At 45.6% G+C, this 21387-nt stretch overlaps 1 protein-coding gene across 1 annotated transcript in view; it reads left to right on the top strand.

Moving 5' to 3' along the window:
- Positions 1 to 21387, top strand: part of DNAAF8 (dynein axonemal assembly factor 8) — a 91307-nt gene that overhangs the window by 26380 nt on the left and 43540 nt on the right. Inside the window, exons 10-14 of the mRNA XM_050317825.1 lie at positions 2923 to 3114; positions 5525 to 5680; positions 10157 to 10348; positions 18630 to 18746; positions 21120 to 21264. Of these exons, the coding sequence (XP_050173782.1) occupies positions 2923 to 3114; positions 5525 to 5680; positions 10157 to 10348; positions 18630 to 18746; positions 21120 to 21264 (802 nt within the window). The remainder of the gene's footprint in view (positions 1 to 2922; positions 3115 to 5524; positions 5681 to 10156; positions 10349 to 18629; positions 18747 to 21119; positions 21265 to 21387) is intronic.

Here is a 21387-nt window from a genome sequence, read left to right on the forward strand (position 1 = left end):
GTTTTCTTTACCTGAAAAAGGAGAGACTGTAGTTGTTACAATTTTTTTAAAAAAATTGGCTTCTTTTTGACCTCTCCTGCCACTGGGACGAGCTCTCAGACTGGGTGAGTTGGTTCTTCTGGGAAATCTTTGTGAAGTTGTCACCAAGCTCCCCTGGCTGCTGAGCTGCTCCTTGCTCATTCCAGCCTCACCCAGCTCTGACAGGGTTTCCCCATCTTAAGAGCTCTTTGTCTAAAGGCAATGCCCACTACTTTTTAAAAAAAAAAAACATCAACAAAGGCATCCTTTAACCAGTTTGAGCTATTTTATCAGAAACTAAATGATGGCTGACTGGCTGGCAAACTTGTGTCCCCTGAGTTTTGGTCGCTGTGATTGTAGATGTCTGGGGTTTGTTTTAAAAATAATAATAATATGGAGTTAAAATACCATTTTAAAAAAAATTATTGTCTGTACGGGGGTCTTCACATTTTGGGTATTTGTGAGTAGTTGTTTCCCTTGGGATTATTGCAAACTGGGTTGGGTTGGAAGGGACCTTAAAGACCATCTCCTTCCACCCCCTGCCACAGGCAGGGACACCTTCCACTAGCCCAGGTTGCTCCAAGCTCTATCCAGCCTAGCCTTGAACACTTCCAGGGATGGGGCAGCCACAGCTTCCCAGAGAAATCCCTTCCAGGGCCTCACCACCCTCAAGTTCTTCCTAATTCTTAATCTCCCCATGACCTCCTTCAGCCCAAGACCATCGTGCCTCTGTGTGTGTAAGGTCAATGCCACTGTAGCTGAAGTCTGTGCTTATCCTTAAGTTATCCTGCAATTCCTTTTTCCTCACTTTACTTCCATATGGATTTGAAGAGGTTCCTCCTCCCCTGCTTGGTGTAGTTACTGCTCCTACTTGCACTGTTACATCAGAGTGGAGTTAAAAAATGGCCAGAGCTGAGAGTGGTTGGAAAACTGAGCTGAAGGGCTGTAACTTTTAACACCATGAACTATAATTGCAAAATAAAATAGCAAGTGCATGGAAAAAGGAGATTTTATCTTATTTACTCTCTGGTAATTGTTGGCACTTGACTACAGTCAGCTGCCTGTCTGATTGACAGCACAATTCCAGCCAGAGAAATCAAAAATAGCCCAGCATTTGAGTAATTTTAGTCTTTTTATAGCCTAATACTGTCACAAATAAAAGCCAGTGTAACAAGTAGGCAAATGAAACTCTCTTCATAGGTAAACTGGGTAAATTGGGCAGTGCTGTGGGAAGATATACCCAGAAAGCACTGAATCTTACTTCAGCATCTCGTGCCCAGAATTAAACAGGATTAGTTCCTCTTTTTTGTTCATTTGACTTAATATTTCTGGTATTAGTGAAGTTCTACACTTAGATTCTTGTTGGGGTGAGGAGTCTGGCAGAGGGAGGAGGGGGAAGGACCAACCTTGCTCAATACCTTGCTGAGCCAAGCAAACTTAGAATAGTTGGAAATTTCCTACTTGAAAATCAGTAGTAGATACTGTTTTTATCATTAGCTCTTGAGTTACCTCCTCTAATTTATCCCCACACCCTTGAGAAATGAAAAAAGAAGAATCAATTCTCCAAGACAGGATGTAGAAGGTCATCTTTTCCTGATGATCTGCAGGTTCCTGCTCCTCAGATGAAGCAGGGTGAAAGCCTTGAGGAGTTCTTCTGTTTCCCCAGGAATAGTAGCATTAGGAATGTTGATCTGCAGCATCAGGCACTTTTGTGTGACTCTTTTTCCTTTATGACTAATTGCAGGTTTTATTTGGTGCTTGTAGGCAGTGCTGGGCTTGTGGCTGATGTTTTGGCACCAGAACATTGGGTGACACAGTAGATCTGCTGGGGGATTTTTATTAGTTTTTTGGTTTTTAAACCATTTCAAGCAGCTGTCTGATTTGAGGACCAACACACAAGTCAAGCTCCATTAACTTGTGAAGTGGATTAGTCATTAAACACCTTTGTGGACGTTTTAATTCAGAATTAAAGTGGCTGTAATTGGATTTAGCTTACTTGGCTTTCAAAGTAAATTCAGGTAAATCAAATTAAGGTTAATTCAGTGTAAAGGAGTGGGCAGACATCCTCATTATGGGCTACATGGAGCAACTGGAAACAGGAGACTGGGCTGGATGGGGCCTGGAGCAACCTGGGCTAGGGGAAAGTGGAATGAGATGAGCTTTAAAAACCCTTCCAACCCAAACCATTCCATGATTTTATAGGAGCAGTACTCTTGAGTGGACTGGAGAACCTTTGTGATTTTAGGGACTAGCTTCTTAATTTACCAAAGAAATGTCAGAGGGCAACCAATTGAACATAGATAGGAAGAACAAGCTGTAGTTGCTGCATCTTTGGAAGGACAGCTGCAAGTCTACAATTCAAGCTTGAAGTTGTTTCTTGAAGAGATCTCTTAAAGGATTGGGAATTTGCATCCTAAATAACCAAGTATCAACACTAAAGTAAAGAAAGAAGGTGAATTCACTTAAATGGGACATCACCTATGAAATGAGGAATGGTAGGTGAAACAGAAAATCATGAGTTTTCACACTATCAGGCTTGTTTGAAGGCTTTTCAGGGATTAAAAAAAAAAAATAAAAGAAAAGAAAAAGCAAAACACTGAATCTTAAAGAATGCAGAATAAATTCAATCACACTTTTCCAGCTGTGACCGTGGAACCTTCCATTCACCGAGCAGTGTGTTACTAAATGAACACCCAGGTGACAGCTGGCCAAGAAAAACCAAAGTGCTCAAGGAGGTGTCACTGATAGAATGACCTGGCTTTTACAGCTCTTTGGTAAATGCTCTTTGGGTATTAATTGCCTCTCCTGTGATGCCAGTGAATGTAATTAATTCTTGATGATGAAACAGTTCCGGTAATCCAAATTACTTCCATTTTAATAGATTTTTTTTTTTTTTGTTGACAGGAAGCCTCCTATTTGCCAGCTGTTGACGCACTGCCTGGCCCCTGGAGTGTGAAGGATGAGGTGCTGCTGATGACCATTTGGCTGACAAGCTGTGGCCAAGTGGCCACAGATCAGTGTGATGGGCAGGTGCCTGACAAGGTGCTGGGAGCAGCCAACATCTACCAGGCCCTCGTGACGTGGCTTCTCTCTCTGGTGAGTGCATGCAGTGACAGGACACTGAAGGTTCTGAGGGAGGAAGGCTGTGTTTTGACCTCCAGTGAATATATCATCACTCTTGAAGTCTCCTCTCTTTCCAACAGCTAGGGAACGGTGGCTGAACAGAGGGGAAATGATGTTCTAATTCACTTTAGAGTCAGTAAATAAAAGTCTCACTGGAGTCAGTGGGAGTTGGGTTGTGTCTGTAATTCGTGGAGAAGTAAAAAATTGTTGGGCCAGACTCACAGTTGTTAAAAGGTGGAAGGTGTTAGACTTTGTCCCTGGCAAAATAAACTAATGGATACAGGTGCCTGTTTTTAATCACTTATTCTAGATAAGAACAGATCCTTTCTGGTAGTCAAGAGGGCTGTAAACAAGTCAGGCACTGCTCCATCTTAATTGTCCTTTGATTCCTGTGGTTTTCTCCTCTAAAAAGCCACCTCTTCCTCTCTCCTTCCTCATGCAACCCCTATGACCCTTCATTCCCTAGGGAAAACAGGCAGTTTGTATTTTCCCTCCCCACCCTGTGTTCTGGACTTATCCTTTTCCCCTGGGATACCAATACTGATCCATGCAGTCAAGGTAGATCTCACTGTGAGCAGCCAGCCTGCACCAGGCTTTTAAATCACTTAAACTCCACTTAAACAGAATTAATTGTTAATGATCTTCATGCTTCCATTAAAACACTGCTAACATTCTTTCATGTTAGTTCAGTGCTAATGAAAACTGCCACTGGAACAGCCCCAGAGCCTGGATCTTCTATTCAGAGACTGGTTAGCTCATGACCAGCTGCAGTGTGAGCTTTCTTCCCCTGTGTTCTTCCCATTAAAACCCCCAGAACTCTGATGTGTAGTAGCCCTCTCCAAGCCTCCGAGGATGTCTCATCAATTTATTGCACACAGGTTCTCAAACAGCTGCTGCATAGCAATGGAAAACTCTGCATTTCTTTCATTGAAGGAATTGAAAATGTTGGGGCATTTTTAGACCAAATTCTTATCCGATAATCTGTGTAATTCCACTGATTATTCCCTGGCTCGTGGAAATCAGCATATCTTTATTGGTTTCATTGGAGATGTGCTGGTTGGTGCCAGTTGAGAGCATCTTCCAGATGAAACCATTCCCCAGTGGCAGAGCTGCTGCAGAATTTCCCATGTGAAACCAGTGTTCAAAGCACTCCAGGACTGGGCTCTGGTGTTGTAAGTGATCCAGCTGACCCACTGGGAAATCCACTCAGATACTGTGTTGAGAACATGTTTCTAAGGGCCTTTATCTCACTGTAAATAGTTTGGGCTTATATATGCAGTAAATAGCAGAGCTGATAATCCATCTGCAGACTGTGGTGGTATAAACTGTGAGAACAACACTTATCCAGCAGAACCCTGGGAAGGAATTCCAGTCCTGTAGCTCAGACTTGCCTGTCTCTTCATCCAGAGCATGTTCTAGTTCAGGCATCTCTGCCTCCCAGGGCTGCTCTTCCCTTCTCCTGGTTTGCTGATTCCCTGTGTCTGGCTTTCCCATGGCTTTCTGCCCTCTTTCACCTGTTTTGCAGGTGGTCCAGTGCTCCATACTCTGTTTCAGGTGTCGCTCCTGTCTTTTTTTCTAACCTATAATAAAGTTCTTCATGCATTCTGCATGTTAAAGTGTATCACGTTTCTTCTGACTTCGAGCAGCCTTAAGAGCCAAGAGTGGTCTTTCCTACTGGAACCCTCTCTCTGTGGTATTTACAATAATAAATTACATCCAGGGTTCATCTTGGGGTTGGCAGAAGTCACTTTTTAGCCTCTTTGTGTTAGATCAGGTATGTATAGTGGAAAATAAGGTGTTTGCCTCCCACACACGTGTGCACAAAAAAAATCCATCAGAAAGAAATCACCTCAGCCAAACTGAAAGGGGATTCAGTGGATGGGCATTGATGGGGTTTGGGCTGTTAGTGATGACCAATGGGGAAAAGAAAGGCTTATTAGGGAAACCTGCATGAGCTACTTGAAATTAGATCATCACTTTGCATTGATTTTTGAAGTGATCACTGCTGAAGGCACACGTGGTGCTGCTCTGACAGGAATGTTCTGTGCAGCATTGCCAGGGACTCTGTTCTCACTCCTTGCTGGATGAGGGAAATAATGTGAATTTTTGCTGTCCCATAGTGAAACTGGTGGAACTTGTAGCTTGTAAGTCCTCATTGAGAAAATAAATCCTTACCAAAATAAATACTTACCAAAACCTACATGTTATTTAATTTGGTCTTTATTGATTTTTCTACTGGTTAAACCATAGCTAATCTACTAATCAAGCTTGAGTGCTTGGATTGTTGTGTGTTGGGGGGTTCTGCTCAAAAGCAACAGAAAAAGATAAAGGGGGGGGGGTTTAGTGTGTCTAAAAGTCAAATTGTGTTCCCATGGATTCACAGGTGCCTCCTTCGAAGGGCAGCAATGGCCCCAAAGCTCCCTTTGAGGTGGTGGGACTGCAGCAGGCCTGGAGGGAGGAAGGACTGGCCCTCTATGCTGGTCTGGCCCCAGCAGATGAATCTTCAGCCCAGAGCTGCCCCAAGAGCCACGAGACACAGGTGAGTGGCAGCATTTCCACCTGCTGGGTGTGCACAGCAGCTGCAGGCAGGTACCACTGTCCTTGACCAGGACCAGGCCTGCACCTGCCAGTTGGAGCTCAGATTTCAGCAAGGCATGGGAGAGCAGCGTAAGTGCTGCTCTGAATTGGAGTGAGGGACCAGCCTGGGACTGTGGGAACTGAAAGATAGCTTGGGTTGGCAATTAGCTGTAAGCAGTCCTCAGTTCTGCTGAATTTAGTTTCTTGTGCAGACAAGAAACCAGCTCTCTGTGGCATCGTTTTTCCTCTACTGCTCATTAGCTGTAACCTCACACTGCAGAAATTTAACTGGCTTCAGAGGAGACACCTCTTTGGGACATAAAATGGTTTTTGCTCCTGTACTTTAACAGGGCCTGCCCTGTGCAGTGAAACACCAAGCTGGAAGGTCTTGCACACAAGCACATGCAGATGGCACGTGTAATATAGGGCATGATATGGCTTTGTGTCCTGAGCACAGCACAGTTATGAAATAGCAGCTGTGGGCTGTGTTTTCTTGGTTCTGTCTTTTCATGCAGCTGATACAATGCAGGTTGGAATTCTGAGCATCTTGTTCCTATTGTTTTTATTTTGGAGACAGTTTTTTAGGTGTTGTTGCTGCTCTTGGCTGGTGGAATACCTATCCTACCTAGGCAGTGTAGCTGACTCTTACTGGAAAGTGTACCCAGGTGTATCTGGGGAGCAACAATCTGTGTGTAGCCCAGATCTCCTGCTTGAATAACTATCCTATCACTGAGGATCCTTCGAGGTGCTGCCCTTGCTCTGCTGAGGCTGGTGAGCTCCTCTCAGGGGGCCCAAATCAAGACTTGTGCCTTTAGTGAGCTGATAGTGGAATTTCTACTCTATTTTTGCCCGTTTCACCCCCATAATGTGAACAGATATACCCCCAGGTATCTGGATTATACCTGCTGGACACATCTTGTGAAGTTGAAATGGAATAGGAGGTGTAAACAAGTTCTAAAAACTCACTTAACTTCCCATGCTCAGCTGCAGTGAGAGTTCTTCCCTGGCAGCTGAACAGCAAAGGTTGAATTTCCCATGATGTATCATAAAGCCTGGAGTTTGACAGCTGTGGCTCCAGTACTCCTGCAAGCAAATGATTGATGCTGGCACCAAAATATCATGAATAAAACACTACCAAAAAAAAACCCCAACAAAAACCAAAACAATAAGCATTAGTGTTTGGACAGAAGTGCCCCTGGGCAGAGGCTGATGAGAGCAGGCAGTCTGCTGGACTGGACAAAGGTTTAATGCTGATTTCAGTCTCAGGCAACTGAATTCAAGATGTTTCCTCCATGGAGCAAAGCAAATGGAGGAGCAGAGTCTGAGCTGCCTGCTTGCCTGGTTTGTTCCCTGCTGGTTTCAGCTTGGGCAAAGCAGCAAAATTATTTATTGTTGTGTATGTTCAAAATATGAGCAGTGATACACAATTGAATGAACTTTTGGAGATGTGGGCTCAGACTGCTCTGAGCATTTGGTTGCAGTTGGGAAGGGTTGAATCACAGGTTAGTGGAACAGGGTGTACAGTTTCTCCAGTCCATGTCATAGAACTGTGGTGTAGTTGAAGTTGGAAGGGGTCTTTTCAAGGCCATTGAGTCCCACCCCCTGCCGTGGGCAGGGACACTTCCACCAGCCCAGGTTGCTCCAAGCCCCGTCCAACCTGGCCTTGGACACTTCCAGGGCTGGGGCAGCCACAGCTTCTCTGGGCAACCTGTGCCAGGGCCTGCCCACCCTCATCATAAAAACCTCACAGAATCACAGAATGTGCTGAGCTGGAAGGGACCCACAAGGATCATCGAGTCCAACCCTTGGCCCTGCACAGGATCATCCCCAAGAGTCACCCACGTGCCTGAGAGTATCATCCAAATGTTCCTTGAGCTCTGTCAGCCCTGGTTAACCACCAACCCACCCTCCCTTTGGGGGAAGAACCTCTTTCTGATATCCAGCCCAAACCTCCCCTGACATAAGTTCAGGCCATTCCCTTGGGTCCTGTCAGTGGTCACCTCAGCTGTGACCTGCAGGTACTGGGACAGTTCCTCCAAGCTGGACTGTGTGTGTAACTCAGTTTCCTCTTGGCAGAGGCTCTACCTTTGTGGTTCCACTGGCTTTTGTTACTTTTGCTTTCCTGAGGCACTTGTAAAGCTGCTGCTTTCCCCAGCAGAGATCTAAGCTGGTAGGAACAACACAAGTCCAAATGTCAGCCACAGCAGAGACAAGAAAAATAACAGCAACTGGTCTTCCTGTTCCTCCCCCTGGGCTACATTGGAGAGAAATGGGGTGGATTTTATTCCTTACACTTAAATCTTCAGTCTCTCACTGTACTGTTAGTGTGGAGAATTTTAATGGTTGAATAACAAGATTCTGTTGGGGCATTTACTGGCTCTTGTTCCACTTGTCTCCTATGGGCACAAAGAGAACCACTTATGAGGGCTTCCCTTCAAACTCTGACTGGCTTTCCAGGTGCTTTTGTTACACCTGTTTACTATTAGAATGTATGCTAAAGAGACATGTGTAAATGTTTAATATTATGACAAATTGATATTTTAATGTTCTGAACGTGGGGAGGCCAGAGTCCATTTTCAACCCCAAAAGGGGCTCTGAGCCATCAACTTCTTATTTACTGTCATCTGTGTATCTTTTATTATTTATCTCATTTTGTTTCCCCATCCATAATTATAAAAGGAAGTATAATAGTGGTCTCTCCAGGTAAAAAGCTCCTGTTCTCAGCAAATCAAAAAGCCTTTTGGCTTATTCAATTAGGGCAGCATCTATTCCTATATCCAGTAGTTCTGTTTCCTCCCATTTTTGGGTTGTTTTTTTTTTTTGGGTTTTAGTTTGGGATACTTTTATTCTGTCCTTCCCCAAACAGCTAATAAAAATGGGGCAGGTTTGAACATCCCTGCATGGTTTGGTTTCTTGTTGTCAGGACAAATGCCTAAACACAGACCTCCTGTAATCCCTGCTCGCTGATAGACAAGCTGCAGTTCCAAGCATGTCTGCTGGGAATTAAGATTTATAAAGCCTTTGCTTTCTAAGAATCTTCCAGGCATTCCCAATTAGGCACACTGACACTGTGCAGGGCTCTGTGGTTCCTGTCTGTGCACTTCCTCACTTCACTCTCTGCTGCCTCAGAACAGCTCACAGTCATTGGATTTGGGGCTTTTCTGCAGACCTTTCTTCCTTGAGCTCCACTTTCTGTGTGCAGTAATCATAGAGCTATAAAATATTCTGAGCTGGAAGGGACCCACCAGGACCATGAGTCCAACTCCTGGCCCTGCACAGGAGCATCCCCAAGAGTCACCCCCTGTGCCTGAGAGTGTTGTCCAAACCCTCCTGGAGCTCTGGCAGCCTTGGGGCTGTGCCCACTGCCCTGGGGAGCCTGTTCAGTGCCAACCACCCTCTGGGGGAAGGATCTTTTCCCTGAGGTCCAACCTGAGCCTGCCCTGGCACAGCTCCAGCCATTCCCTGGGTGCTGTCACAGGGAGCAGAGTTTGGAGCTGTCCCTCCACTGCCCCTTGTGAGGAAACTGCAGACTCTGATGGGGTCTCCCCTCAGTCTCCTCCAGCTGAGCAGCCCAAGTGCCCTCAGCCACTCCTCAGACCCTTCCCTATCCTCGTGTCCCTCCTTTGGACACTCCCCCATAGCTTTAGATCCTTCAGGTATCGTGGCCCCCAGAACTCGAGGTGAGGTTGCCCCAGGGCAGAGAAGGATGGGGCCATCCCTTCCTTTGAAGAGCAGGTGGAAAGAAGATGCTTTGCCTAATTGTTGTCTGTTAATTTCTAATTAGGTCCCACTGGGGTCATCAGTTTCATTCTCTGAAAGTTCTGCTAATTAAGAACCAACCTGAAGAACAGTGAGGCTTAGAGGGGAGGTTAAATGATGGAAAACTGTAATTTAGCAGTGCAGTATTCGATGTCAGTGTATTAATATTAGTCTCAGTCTTAAAAAAAAATCACAGAATGGTTTGGATTGGAAGAGACCTTAAAGCTCATCCTGTTCCACCCCCTGCCATGGGCAGGGACACCTTTCACTTGGCCAGGTTGCTCCAGGCCCCATCCAGCCTGGCCTTGGACACTTCCAGGAGTGGGATGTTAATATATTCATTTGTATCTCTGTGAAACCCTTTGAAAACAAGTGTTTCATTGGACTGGGCTGTTTTATGGTCCTGTTTATGGCATTTTCTGCCTCTCTGAGTGTGGTGTAATCTGCCTTGGAGGAATATTTGTGAGCTGATGGATGCCATGAGCAGGGTGTGATGGTTTGGGAGGCTGTGGGGTGAAACATTAGGGGTTTGGTTTGGTGAATCTGAAGTGCAGCTCTGTGGGACTGGAGTCTGGGATGGCTGCAGACAAAGAAGGAGCTGTTCCAGGTGCAAGGTACAGACAGAAAGCTCCTCAGGTGACCACCAATTGATTTTTAACCATTGACTCTTTGTTTGCAGAACACAGAAGATCTACGAGGACCATCTGTGTTTTACCAGAAGATTTCTGCATTTCTTGCCTCTACGTGGCTTCCAGATGTTATTTGGTGGAGGGCAGAACTGGCCAGTTGCTTCCAAAACCAGCTGTGTCCTCTTCTTGAAATTCCCTCTGTCCTGCTCAGTAACGTTGCTGCTGTTAATCCTGACCCTCAGGTACTGAACAGAAAAGCTTGGAATTCTGGTACTTGTTTTCTCAGGTCCAGTAAAACTTGTTCTTTCAGTGTTAACAGATATTCTTGTTTACTTTAGCAAAGTATTTAAGCACACTTTGAGAACAAGTGCTTCTAATATCAGAATATTCTCTGGTTCTGTGATTTTCGTATCTGTAGATTTCCAGGGAAGTGTGTGAGTTATAGGGATGGAGCACATCTCAAAATCAAGTGTTTCCAATCTCTTGCCTGCCTGGAGATGTCTGCAAGAATACTCTCTGCTGTATTTAAGTAGAATAATAATTAACTTTTCACCTCTTTCAGCTTAGCAAGAGCTCCATAACAAATATTGAAGTGTATGAAACGTTACAAGAACTCATTATACTTAAGGGGGGAGTTCATTCCTTGAGGGCATCCAGGCTTGCTTTTAGGCCTTTAAAAACTTTCCTACCTTAGTGTAAATATTTAGAGTGGGTTTTCAAAGCAAATTTAATATGGCCTGATTTCTGTATCTTCTGAGGGAATATTCTACTTGTTTCTTTCCCATGACTTCACCCCAACTGTGGTCTTTTCCCAATATTTCTAAAATCAACAAAACTCTTGAGACACAATTCCAGGGAATGGCAAACCCTGCAGTTCTGCTTCACAGTGAAGTTTGTAGTTCTGAAAATAACGTAGCAGGAAAGGTTATTTTGGAAATAATGTCTGCAATTTCAGCCAGGCTTGAGGATTACTGTGACTCTGTGAGAATCGGTGCCATGAAAGCTTAGGGGCTTAGCAGTGCACTTAGCAATTTGCCTAAAGGTTTATCCCACTTTCTGTGGAGGAAAAGGAGGCTTAGTGTTGTTGATTTGCAGTCACTGTGGCTTTCAAGCAGAAGCAAGTGCCATAAAGCAGCCTGACATACTCGTAAAAGATAAATCTGCCGGGGCTTTTAAGGCATAAACCGAGGGAATGGTTTAAAACAGTCAGGGCTTTTATGCAAATCCCTTATTAGGGGAATTATAAATCATTAGGAGTTGAACAGCAAGATAGCAGACGTTTTCTGGGGGTGGATCTTTGCCTTGATGCCGTAGAAAACCTGAAGTCAATTAAAAAAACCACTTTCACTTCTCAAGTTCAAGTCCTCTGTGCCACCCAGGCTCCTGGGGCTGAGTTAGGCTGAGGGCACTGTGTGTTGGGGCTTTTCCACAGGATCATGGAATCACAGGATGGGCTGGGTTGGAAGGAACCTTAAAGCCCATCTCCTTCCATCCCCTGCCATGGGCAGGGACACCTTCCACTAGCCCAGGTTGCTCCAAGCCCCATCCAGCCTGGCCTTGGACACTTCCAGGGGCAGCCACATTTTTTATAGCTGTTTAAGCAGAAAAGTTGATTTTCAAAGCAGGGCTCAATGAGCCACACTCACAGCAGGCAGCAGCTAACACTGATGTGTGCCCTGAAGCTTTACAAAGTGGTACCAACTGAGAATGTTCCCAAGTGTCATTAAAATACAACCAAAAAGTGCTACATAGAAATTTCAATATCATATTCTTTTAACTTCAGTGGCTTGAAGGTTTGGTGCAAAGCCAGTGATCCATGCTTTGCTTTTTGTATATTTATATTTGTTTTGAGGTACTGTATACAAAATAAGCAGACCAAAGAACCTGCTCCCATGTGGAGAAGCATTCAGTCATGCTTTTGCTCCAGGTAGATTAAAGACAGAAATCCTGACAGGCTGATGGAACAATTAAACCCCAGGTTAGGTTAGGAGTGACAACATCTCTGTGCAAGTTCTTAATGCAAGATTCCCTTGTCAGTAAAAAGAGGATTTCTTTATATTAGCATAAAATAAAAGTACTTTCTGCTGTTAAACCTTAGGATGCATTAACCTTAGGGATACAGGCAATAAATGTAGTGTTGATGCTGCTTTTCCTCTGCCTGTTTGTTCTATACTGAAATTCCCTTCCTCTCCCTCAGTCATTCCAGACACTGGGATGTTTGCTCACCATCTTTTGGTCTCCTTCCAGAGCACATCCTGTGAACTCCCCACCTATGCAGGTGCCTGCCAGGCCAGAGCAGTCAGGGCGTGGCAGTGCTGATGGGGTCAGGGAGGTTTTTAGGGATGGAGGTTCCCCTTCTTCCTCAAGTGATGAGATTTTTTTACTTTTAGTTGCAGAAAATCCATTTTACTGCACCTCCAGGTGTTCAGTTCCCTACCTGCTGCTCCTTTAGTAGATTCCCTGCTCTGACATGAGGGTTGTGTGTTCTCTTTTAAGACAATAGTAATGATTAAAGGCAGGTCTACACCAAGTTCCCTCCTTGCTTTTCACTTAAGCAAATCTCTCTTTTTTTTTTAAATTAGGTTTTGTTTGGGTTTTTTTTGGTTTTTTGGGTTTTTTTCCTGGTTAAGCATATCTGAGAATTCCAGACCAGGGTCCAGGGAGCTGATATTGTCACTCAGAGCTGCCAAAACCACCAGCCAGCACAGACTGACCCAACAGGAAGGCTGATGGATGGGAGAAGGCTGGCAGAAAGTAGAGCAGTTCTTCCATGTGGGATTTCAGACTTTTGGGTTTCCCCTACTGGAGTTGATGTCAACTGTGTCACCAGAGGAGCCTCCCAAACACAAGCTTTGAAAGTTGCAAATTTTACTTCAAACACTGAAATAACCGGTGTAGTCAAGAAGAGCCCTACATTGCTGATAAAATCCAAATCCCCTGGATGCCTTGGAAAAGTGGAGCCTGCATGCAACACTTGTTGCACTTAAAGGACCTGATTTCAAGATGTGGTTGCCTGAGCTCTGTGTGCAGCCTCTGAAGAGGGAGTGGGAGGCAATTGCAGAAGATCCTTCAGGTCTGTGAGTCTGTGTTTGAGCATGAGCTCAGTGAGAACACACTGAGCTTTAGAGTTTGAATGCTGTGACGTTGTTTCATTGGCAGGCACCGTGGCCTTGATGCCTTCAGCATCTTCCACTGTCTTTCACTATAACTTCATTTAACTTCCCTGCTAAGGCAGTCGTGCTCAGGGCACTGTTACTGCTAGATCAGCTTTTCACCCCACTCTCTTCAGCCTGTGGCTGTGGGGGCATTGCCTTTCACTCAGCCCAAACTGTGGTAACTGGGGTATGCTGTGCTTCAGTGTCTGTGCTGGGGACAACTGTGCTGCTTTGGTTTGGGGTCATTGCCCCACGTGTTCTCTGTCCTTTCATGCTGTGAGGAGCAGCTCTGATCAGCACCTAAGCTGGGCCAAGCCACGTTTTGTTTTGCAGCCTGAGCTGCCTGGAGTGCAGCACAATTTGCCCAGCTCTGATCCACAGACTGCTGTGAGCTCTGTTTTACTGCATGGATCAGGGCTGTGCTCTCCTCCTCCAAAGCTTGGAAGAGTTGATTGCTGTGCAGCTGGACTGGGCATTAGGGAGGGATAAAACATCCACAACAGCTCTTCCACATCTGCTTCCCAACCCAGAGCAGCAGGATGAGGCCTGCAGCATGACAGGAGTCCAACATCTTGGCTGTCTGAAATCCAGGCTAAAGGTGGAAAGCACGAGTTTCAAAAGGACAGATTTATCCTGCCCTCTCGCTTTCCAGATCTTGCTCGTGTCTTGACTTTGTCTGAGTTGCTGCAAAGGATCTGATCTTGCATGTCTGGGCACCCTGAGTTTGCTGTGCAGCCTGAGAAAGTTGTGTCAACAGCTTTGGTGGGAGCACATCACCTGATTGATGATTCCACGTGGATGTGACTTGTCTGTGGGTGAAACATTTGTGCTGGGCCCTCACCTCTGTGCATTTTTAGGAGATCATCTCTAGCTGCAGCACAGAACAGCTGCATGGCTGTGTCTTCAGGAGGCAGAAGGGAGAAGGTGACATCCTGGCCCCAGCTGAGTCCTGCTGGAGTCTGTCATTGATTTTCCTGGAGCCAGAGTGCAGGCAGTCATTGGTATTTGGAAGTTAAAAATCTCCTAACCTTTAGAAGCAGGAAGGACTACAGTGATGTCTACCAGAGCTGGCACAAAGATGAAGGCATAGCTTGGGGAGGAAGAAACCATTACAGTTTTTCATTCTTCCTAAAATTTGATAGTTCCCATTTAAATTGTGCCCACTGCTCATTACTGCAGAAAAGAGCAGCTTTAAAGAGCTCTTGAGCTCATGTTCTTTGCCATTAGTGCTGTGCATGATGGGCACAAAGGCTGGGAGTTATTGTCTCACTCTCTCTTCTGTGTTTAAAGATATCCCTTTCCCTGTCCAGAAGGGGAACAATGGGAAGTGAGATCCATTTCAAACTGCCTGAAGTACAGTTGTGTCTTCCTTGATTAGCTGCCTTTATCCCAGCCTTTTTGCTGCCTGGGATCTTCCTATGGTGCCTCCACGTTTCCTGTAGGATCTTTTCTTTCCTATAGCATCCTTTCACTTATTAGTCAAATTTAAAAAAATTAAAATTTATTAATATTAATTAAATATATCCTCTTTTGTGAGTTCATTTAAATGAGAACCTACAAGGCAAGAAGTGTTTCCTGCAAGTTGCAAGCTGAAGAAAGCTTCCAGAAAGAGGAAAAAACATGGGAATTCCCCATACATTACTCAGATGAATGACTGGTTCAGAACATGGAGAAGAATTATGTCAAGGAGATCCTGTGCTAAATTCTGTAAATACTAAACTCCTTAGCCATCTGAAGAGAGTGTGCACAGTGGGGAGGGAAGATGTGCAGGGAACATTGTGTTAATCTGGATTCCACAAGGAATTTTATGTTAATTTACTGGGATTCACAGCAGTGGGGAGAGGAGAGAGTTTGAGAGCGATGCTGCCTAAATCAGGGGCACGATTTGGTGAATCACATCACACATGAGCTGGGCTGGAGAGAGAGAGAAGCTTCCTTTGTTGCCCTGGTGTGCTCGGTGGGGCTGGAAGGGAGAAGTTACAGCACTGACAGTGGCTCTGGAGGTGCTGGGAGATGCAGCATCCTCCTCGGAGGGGTCTGGGGTTTCCTCTCAGTGATAACAGCTGAGCACAGCCCTGCCCTGGAAAGGACCTTGTGTGTGAGGAGATGAGACTGTGCAGTGCCTGGGGATTCTTCCTGCAGTTTCTGTTTTCCTGCTGTGGCTGGGAAGCAGCCTGGAAGACTCATTGCAACTTTAAAGACTCTCTTAGATCATCTGACAGCCAAAGCTATTTCTTTGTTGTCAGAGATGGGAACAGAGTACACGGGAAGCACAAAGAAGAGATCCTGGGCTTGGTTGTATTTCTGGATGACAGTTAAATATTCATGGGTTTGCTGCACGCAGTTCCAGCCTTCTCTGAAATGTATTCTTGTTTCTGCTCGGGATTTTACACCCCATTTTTGTTCTGCTGTGAATTTCCTTCCCATAACTATCTGGCTTCATCTGGTTGATACTGTCTGAAACAAAGCAGTAGCTCAAGGTTTCTTCTAAATGCTTTTTGAAAAACTGGTGAATATTCAGTTTAGTTAAGGTACAAACTGGTCTTTTTCAGTGTTGTAAGGTAGCACATATTGGAGTGTGCCACTCAAATCAAAAAAGAACAAAGATAATTGACAAAAAGGAATAATACAAATGGGATGTTATGGACGTGCCTTCCCTTCCTGCTCTTCCTGTTTGTGGCAGTTTGGATGGAGAGGATTTCAGTGCTGCAGACACAGCATGGCAGTGGTCATGGTTCTGTGAGTCTGGGGTTTGAAAGCTGTCATAGCATAAGTCAGAGCATCCCTGGGGCTGTGCAGCTGCCACTGGCTGATGTAGGGAACCTTCCTCCCTGGGGTAATGCCTTTCCTGTGAGATGTGAGGTTGTTACAGTGCTGAGCCTCACAGGAGAGAGATTTTCAGGTAGTTATCCTCCTCTTTTCTTGTGGGGGAATCTCCTCTCCATCCACCAGGAGACAGGTCAGCCCTCAGAGCTGATGGATCCACTGGCCTGGGAGAAGCTTCCTCAAATGCTTTGTTGGCACAGAAGTTTTACAGCTGCTGTGGTGTTGTTGGAGGTGTGAGAGGAATGAGCCCTGAGGTGAAACCAATACAATTCTCACACCTACACTCTCGTGGAGCATTAAAAGTAGCACTAAAGTACCATTAATAGTGTCAACCTTGCCAGTTATTTCAGTGATTGTGAGGTCCTGAACTGCCTGGGGAAGGTTGCTCTGTGTTATGTGTTAAATAGGGCTCATCTCAGTATTATGATGGCTGAGTTGATGCAGTTCTCTCCTACATGCCCAAGGAAAGTGAATTTCTCCCTGGTTGTCCTGCTCATGGATAGGAAGGCTATGCCAGGAGTTCACCACTGGTACATTTTAGCCAGACTGGACAAAGCAGGGCTCTCGTACCACAGCCATCTGTCTGTTCCTAACTCATGAGGAGAAGGACTTTTCAGGAGAACTGAGACTTTTCAAACTTCATTTTCTGCTTCTTTGTGAACTCCCATTCAGGTTGGTTGTTAGAAAACAGAATCTGACTGGTCTCAGGAACTTTTTCCCACAGGTGTGAATTCCCAGATCCCTGCTCTGGCAGGGAGGGAGGCTGGCCTGGGATCACCCTCATCCACAGCTTACACATGGTCCTTCCTGAGGGGCAGATTGTACCTCGGATTTCCCAGTGTGTCCCAGCTGGGGCTGGATGATGGCCCTGAAGGTTTCTGTGGAAATAGAGGCTGGTGTTGGTTTGCCCACATTTGTCTCTTCTCTTCCTTCCTCTTGAAAGTTCAGAGATGTGAGGTTTGTTCAAGGAATAACTTGAATAAACAGAGGACTGAGGTCTTGCTGCACTCCTCTTCTGTGCACTGGGAATACTGTACCAGTGTTACATGTGGGAGCTGACACACTGAAAACAGAGTTGATCTTCTGTCTCCTTGAATCCCCTTTTCCTCTGATGGTGTTTTCCTTGGCCACCAAGTGTAATATCACCAGTGGAAGCAGGAGAGCCATGAATGGCAGGACAGAATGGACAAATCCACTGAGAGATGCCAAAGCTCTGGGTTTGGTGCAGTTGATTTGATTGAAACAGCATGAAAAGTGAAATCCCCAGTTCTGCTTTTAGGCAAATACCTCATAAAGTGCAGGAAATAGAGGAAAGAGACAACACAAAAGGTTACTGAAGTGGAAAGGCGGTTGTCAGAGGGGTTTTAATATTCAAACTAATTTGATTTTCTGGTTGTTATTTTTATAACATTTGTAGAATGCCATGAAGTGCCTGTCGTTGGCCAAGCAGCACACCCAGAATCTCTCAGGTGATTACACAATTAATCAGCATTATATGTACCTCAGAATGCACAATGGATGCTTCTCCACAATAAAAGTCCTGATGAGACCACCTTGAAAACTAATTTCTTTTTCTCCTTTTTGAAAAGGTCAGTCCGTGTGAGATGAGAACAAGTTAATAACTGCTGTAAATCAGAGTAGAGCCTTTAAAAGTGAAGCCACACCTGAGCCTGTGGCTCAAAAGTGACCATTTTTTTCCATCCTTGTAATGAATCCTGCCCACTGTGAACTCTGCCTAAATGCATCTGTGTTTCTGGAATGTTCAGTATCAATTCTTCCCAAGCCAGAACTTTGACAACCATGACTTTCAAAAGTTCTTTGTTCCCTGGACTGAGGCCTTGCTTACTGAGCATCCAGTCACAGCACATTCTCATGAGTGACACATCCTTACACTTGCACTTGTACAAGTTGCTTGCTTGGCTGCCCAGAAAATGTATGAGAACCAAAATAAGGTGCTGAGCCTGGGAAATGCTGCACTTGTGACCTAAAATGGCAGCTTTTTGCCTATCCCTGAGTATGTGACACAGAAAGACTTGCAGATACGTGTCACTTGTGGTGACATGAGTGCAGGAGAAATGTCCTATTTTGGTTACAGGCATGTAAAAGTTCATGAAATGTCTTCCCTACCCTTCCATCTGATTAGTTAATTAGAGCATTGCTTTCACAGAGCCCTTTTCTGCTGAGTGCTCAGCACGGTTGTGGAGAATCGAGGGCTCTGCTCGGATCCATCTGCAATGGATGCAACTCCTGGTGATGCCTGGGGGTGTTCTGTGTGCTGGAGAGTCTCAGGGTTGGGCACTGGGAATGCTCAGGCTCTGGGGAAGTGGTTGCAGATTCGTATTCTTGGGATATCCCTTAATTGGTGCAAGTGGAACAGCTGTAAGAAAGCAAATGATACATTAACAACATTGGACTAATGAGTTTAACCCACCAATGTTCTTCCTTAGGTGTCTCTAGCCATAAAATACTCTGTTTTTCCAAGCCCTTTATTTTGAAAGACCGAGGTAACGTGCAAGTGAGAGATGTCCTCTGTGTGTTTCAGGCAGTGGAGAAGGTGTTTGCCGTGCCAAATGGATTTTACTGGCAGACAGTGGAAAGTGGGGACAAATACTTCCCTGGCAGCAGCGCCATGGAGGCCTGCAGAGATGCAGACACTGAGGTAAACAACAGCAAGCACACCACTCCTTCCTGACTCGTGGGATGATGGAGGAGACACTGAGAGACAATGAGGTGACCTGGAATATTTCAGTCTTGAGGTTGGGTAAAAATGCTGGATCTTGAAGTATTTGTCACTCAGACCCAAATGTACCAGCCGAGTGTTTTGTGTCATCAGTATTGATGTGCTGATTGCTCTGAGCCACAGAAGATTAAACTTTGAAATCTCTGGGTTGAAGAAATTGCTGCCAACAGGGTGCATATCAGTAACAGTAGACAAAATTTTGATATCCTGAAACCACTTGACTGTAAGCCAGGATACAGCACAGCTTTGATTAAATTGGGCTCCGAAAAATTAAAGGAAATTTTCTGAAGGTTGTGGTACTACCTCACTTACAGTAACTCTGTATTTTGTATGAACAAGTAGGAAGTAATTCTGCTTATTTTACTGCAGGAGAAGGGAAGGTTAAGGTGACCTAAATTAGCTCATGTTTCTGTCTGTTTAGGAGTGCACATCAAAATGTATGGGACCTAATCCTGTGTAAAACAATTTGTAATGAGAAGAGCAGAGCAGGTCCAGCAGCAGTAACCAGAGCCAGCCAAGAGTCATAGAACCACAGAGTGGTTTGGGTTGGAAGGCACCTTAGAGGTGCCTCCTTCCTGTTAAGGGTGGGATGTCACAAGCCCATCCTGTTCCACCCCCTGCCATGGGCAGGGACACCTTCCACCAGCCCAGGTTACTCCAAGCTCTGTCCAACCTGGCCTTGGACACTTCCAGGGATGGGGCAGCCACAGCTTCTCTGGGCAACCTGTGCCAGGGCCTGCCCACCCTCACAGGGAAGGATTTCTCCTCAGTATCCCATCTATCCCTGCCCTGTGTTAATGGGAAGCCATTGCCCCTTGTCCTGTCCCTCCATCCCTTGTCCCCAGTCCCTCTCCAGCTCTCCTGGAGCCCCTCTAGGCCCTGGCAGGGGCTCTCAGGTCTCCCTGGAGCCTTCTCTTCTCCAGGTGAACCCCCCCAGCTCTCCCAGCCTGGCTCCAGAGCAGAGGGGCTCCAGCTCTTGGAACAACTCTCTGGCTTGCTCTGGACCTGCTCCAGCAGCTCAGAACCTTTCTTGTGTTGGTGGCCCCAGAGCTGGACACAGTGTCCAGGTGGAAATCCACAGTGACAAGGCCAAGCCAGGAAATCCATGGGTTTGGACAGTGACCAAAATTGGTGACATCCAAGACTGGGCCAGGCCCACCTCAACAAAGCTCTGACAGAGAGAAAAGCCAAGTGCCAGGCTCCTGAAAAGAGGGGAGATGGGCACTTCCTGAGGTTTCCTGGTGCTGGATGGCTGTGTTATCACAGCTGGCCCCAAGCCCAGGCAGCCAAGCTCCAGGGACTCTGAGCAGATACAGAAAACACTCCCTTACTGGCTGCTGTGAGTGCTGGGTTAATATCTGGAAAGCTTGAGCTAAACAAACATAAAGAAATAGAGCTTTTATTCCTAATTAGCTCACTTTGATATGATTTGAGTAAATTTATATCTTCATTTAGCATGCTGGTATAAGCCTCACAATGTCTTTATGGGGGAGTAGCATTTCATTTCGAGTGTCCAGTAGTGATGAATTCATTTGGCATTTGCTGCAGCCATAAACCTTGATCTGGGGGAATCCTCGTGCTGCTCTGCATCCAGGAAAACAGTGCCCAAATTTGGGGCCAGCACAATCAGCTTGTCTGACCTACAGCTAAACTGTTTGTTAGCCACAGCACCACACAGTTCCCTGTTTTTAAGCTCTTGCTTTTTAAAACAGTTTGTTTCTCTGATGGGATAGTAATAATAATTTGCTTCCCTTTTGGGTATAGACGTTCAGAATGTGTTGGTGTGTGTCTTCCTACGTGCCAGAATGGGCTGAATGGGATTAGTCTGGTAGAGAATGTAAATTTGGGAGAGTACCAGTCATGTGTTTGCCTTTTGATCCTTTTTTTTTTTTTTAAACATTGATTACATCACTTTTGTAAGTATAAAGAAACAACCAGTTAGTCTGTTATTATTTAATCATCTAGAAAGATGGGTATGTGGTAGCACACAGAGTTAAACAGTAGAGGTGATGTGCTGCCCCAGAGACCTTGCAGGTTTACATGACAAAAGGCACAATTCTATCAACAGAAATAGATTAAATTATAATTGTCATTGATAGTTGTGATTCAGTCCAAAGCTCAGAGCCTTCTTGTGAACTGCACACAGACATAACTCAAAACCAAGCCTCTGTGTAGCTCCTGCAGTGTAGATCCATCCTGGGAACCAAAGGTGAGCTGAAGGGATGCAGCTGTGAGGTTGCTGAAGGCTTGGAAGCATTTGCCTCATTTTCCCACCCTGCTCCTTCTGCTCAGGTTGCCGTGGTGTTGCTGTTTGAGAGGCTCCTCCGACGCCCCCTGGCAGCCCATCACCTGCTGCAGATGGTGCTCAGCTCCTGCCTGGATGTTTGTGGCCTCCGCCTGCTCTACCCCCGGCAGCACCTGCTGCTCTCAAGCTCAGGTGAGCTCTGCTTCTCCTGCAGATCGTGGGATGGTGCTGAAGGGGAGACAAACATCTGTAAATCCAAGGTGAAGGGCTCAGGTGAGCTCTGCTTCTCCAGATCGTGGGATGGTGCTGAAGGGG

Source organism: Myiozetetes cayanensis, unplaced genomic scaffold (assembly GCF_022539395.1).
Source record: "Myiozetetes cayanensis isolate MyiCay16 unplaced genomic scaffold, myiCay2020 scf20-37, whole genome shotgun sequence".
Taxonomy (NCBI): domain Eukaryota; kingdom Metazoa; phylum Chordata; class Aves; order Passeriformes; family Tyrannidae; genus Myiozetetes; species Myiozetetes cayanensis.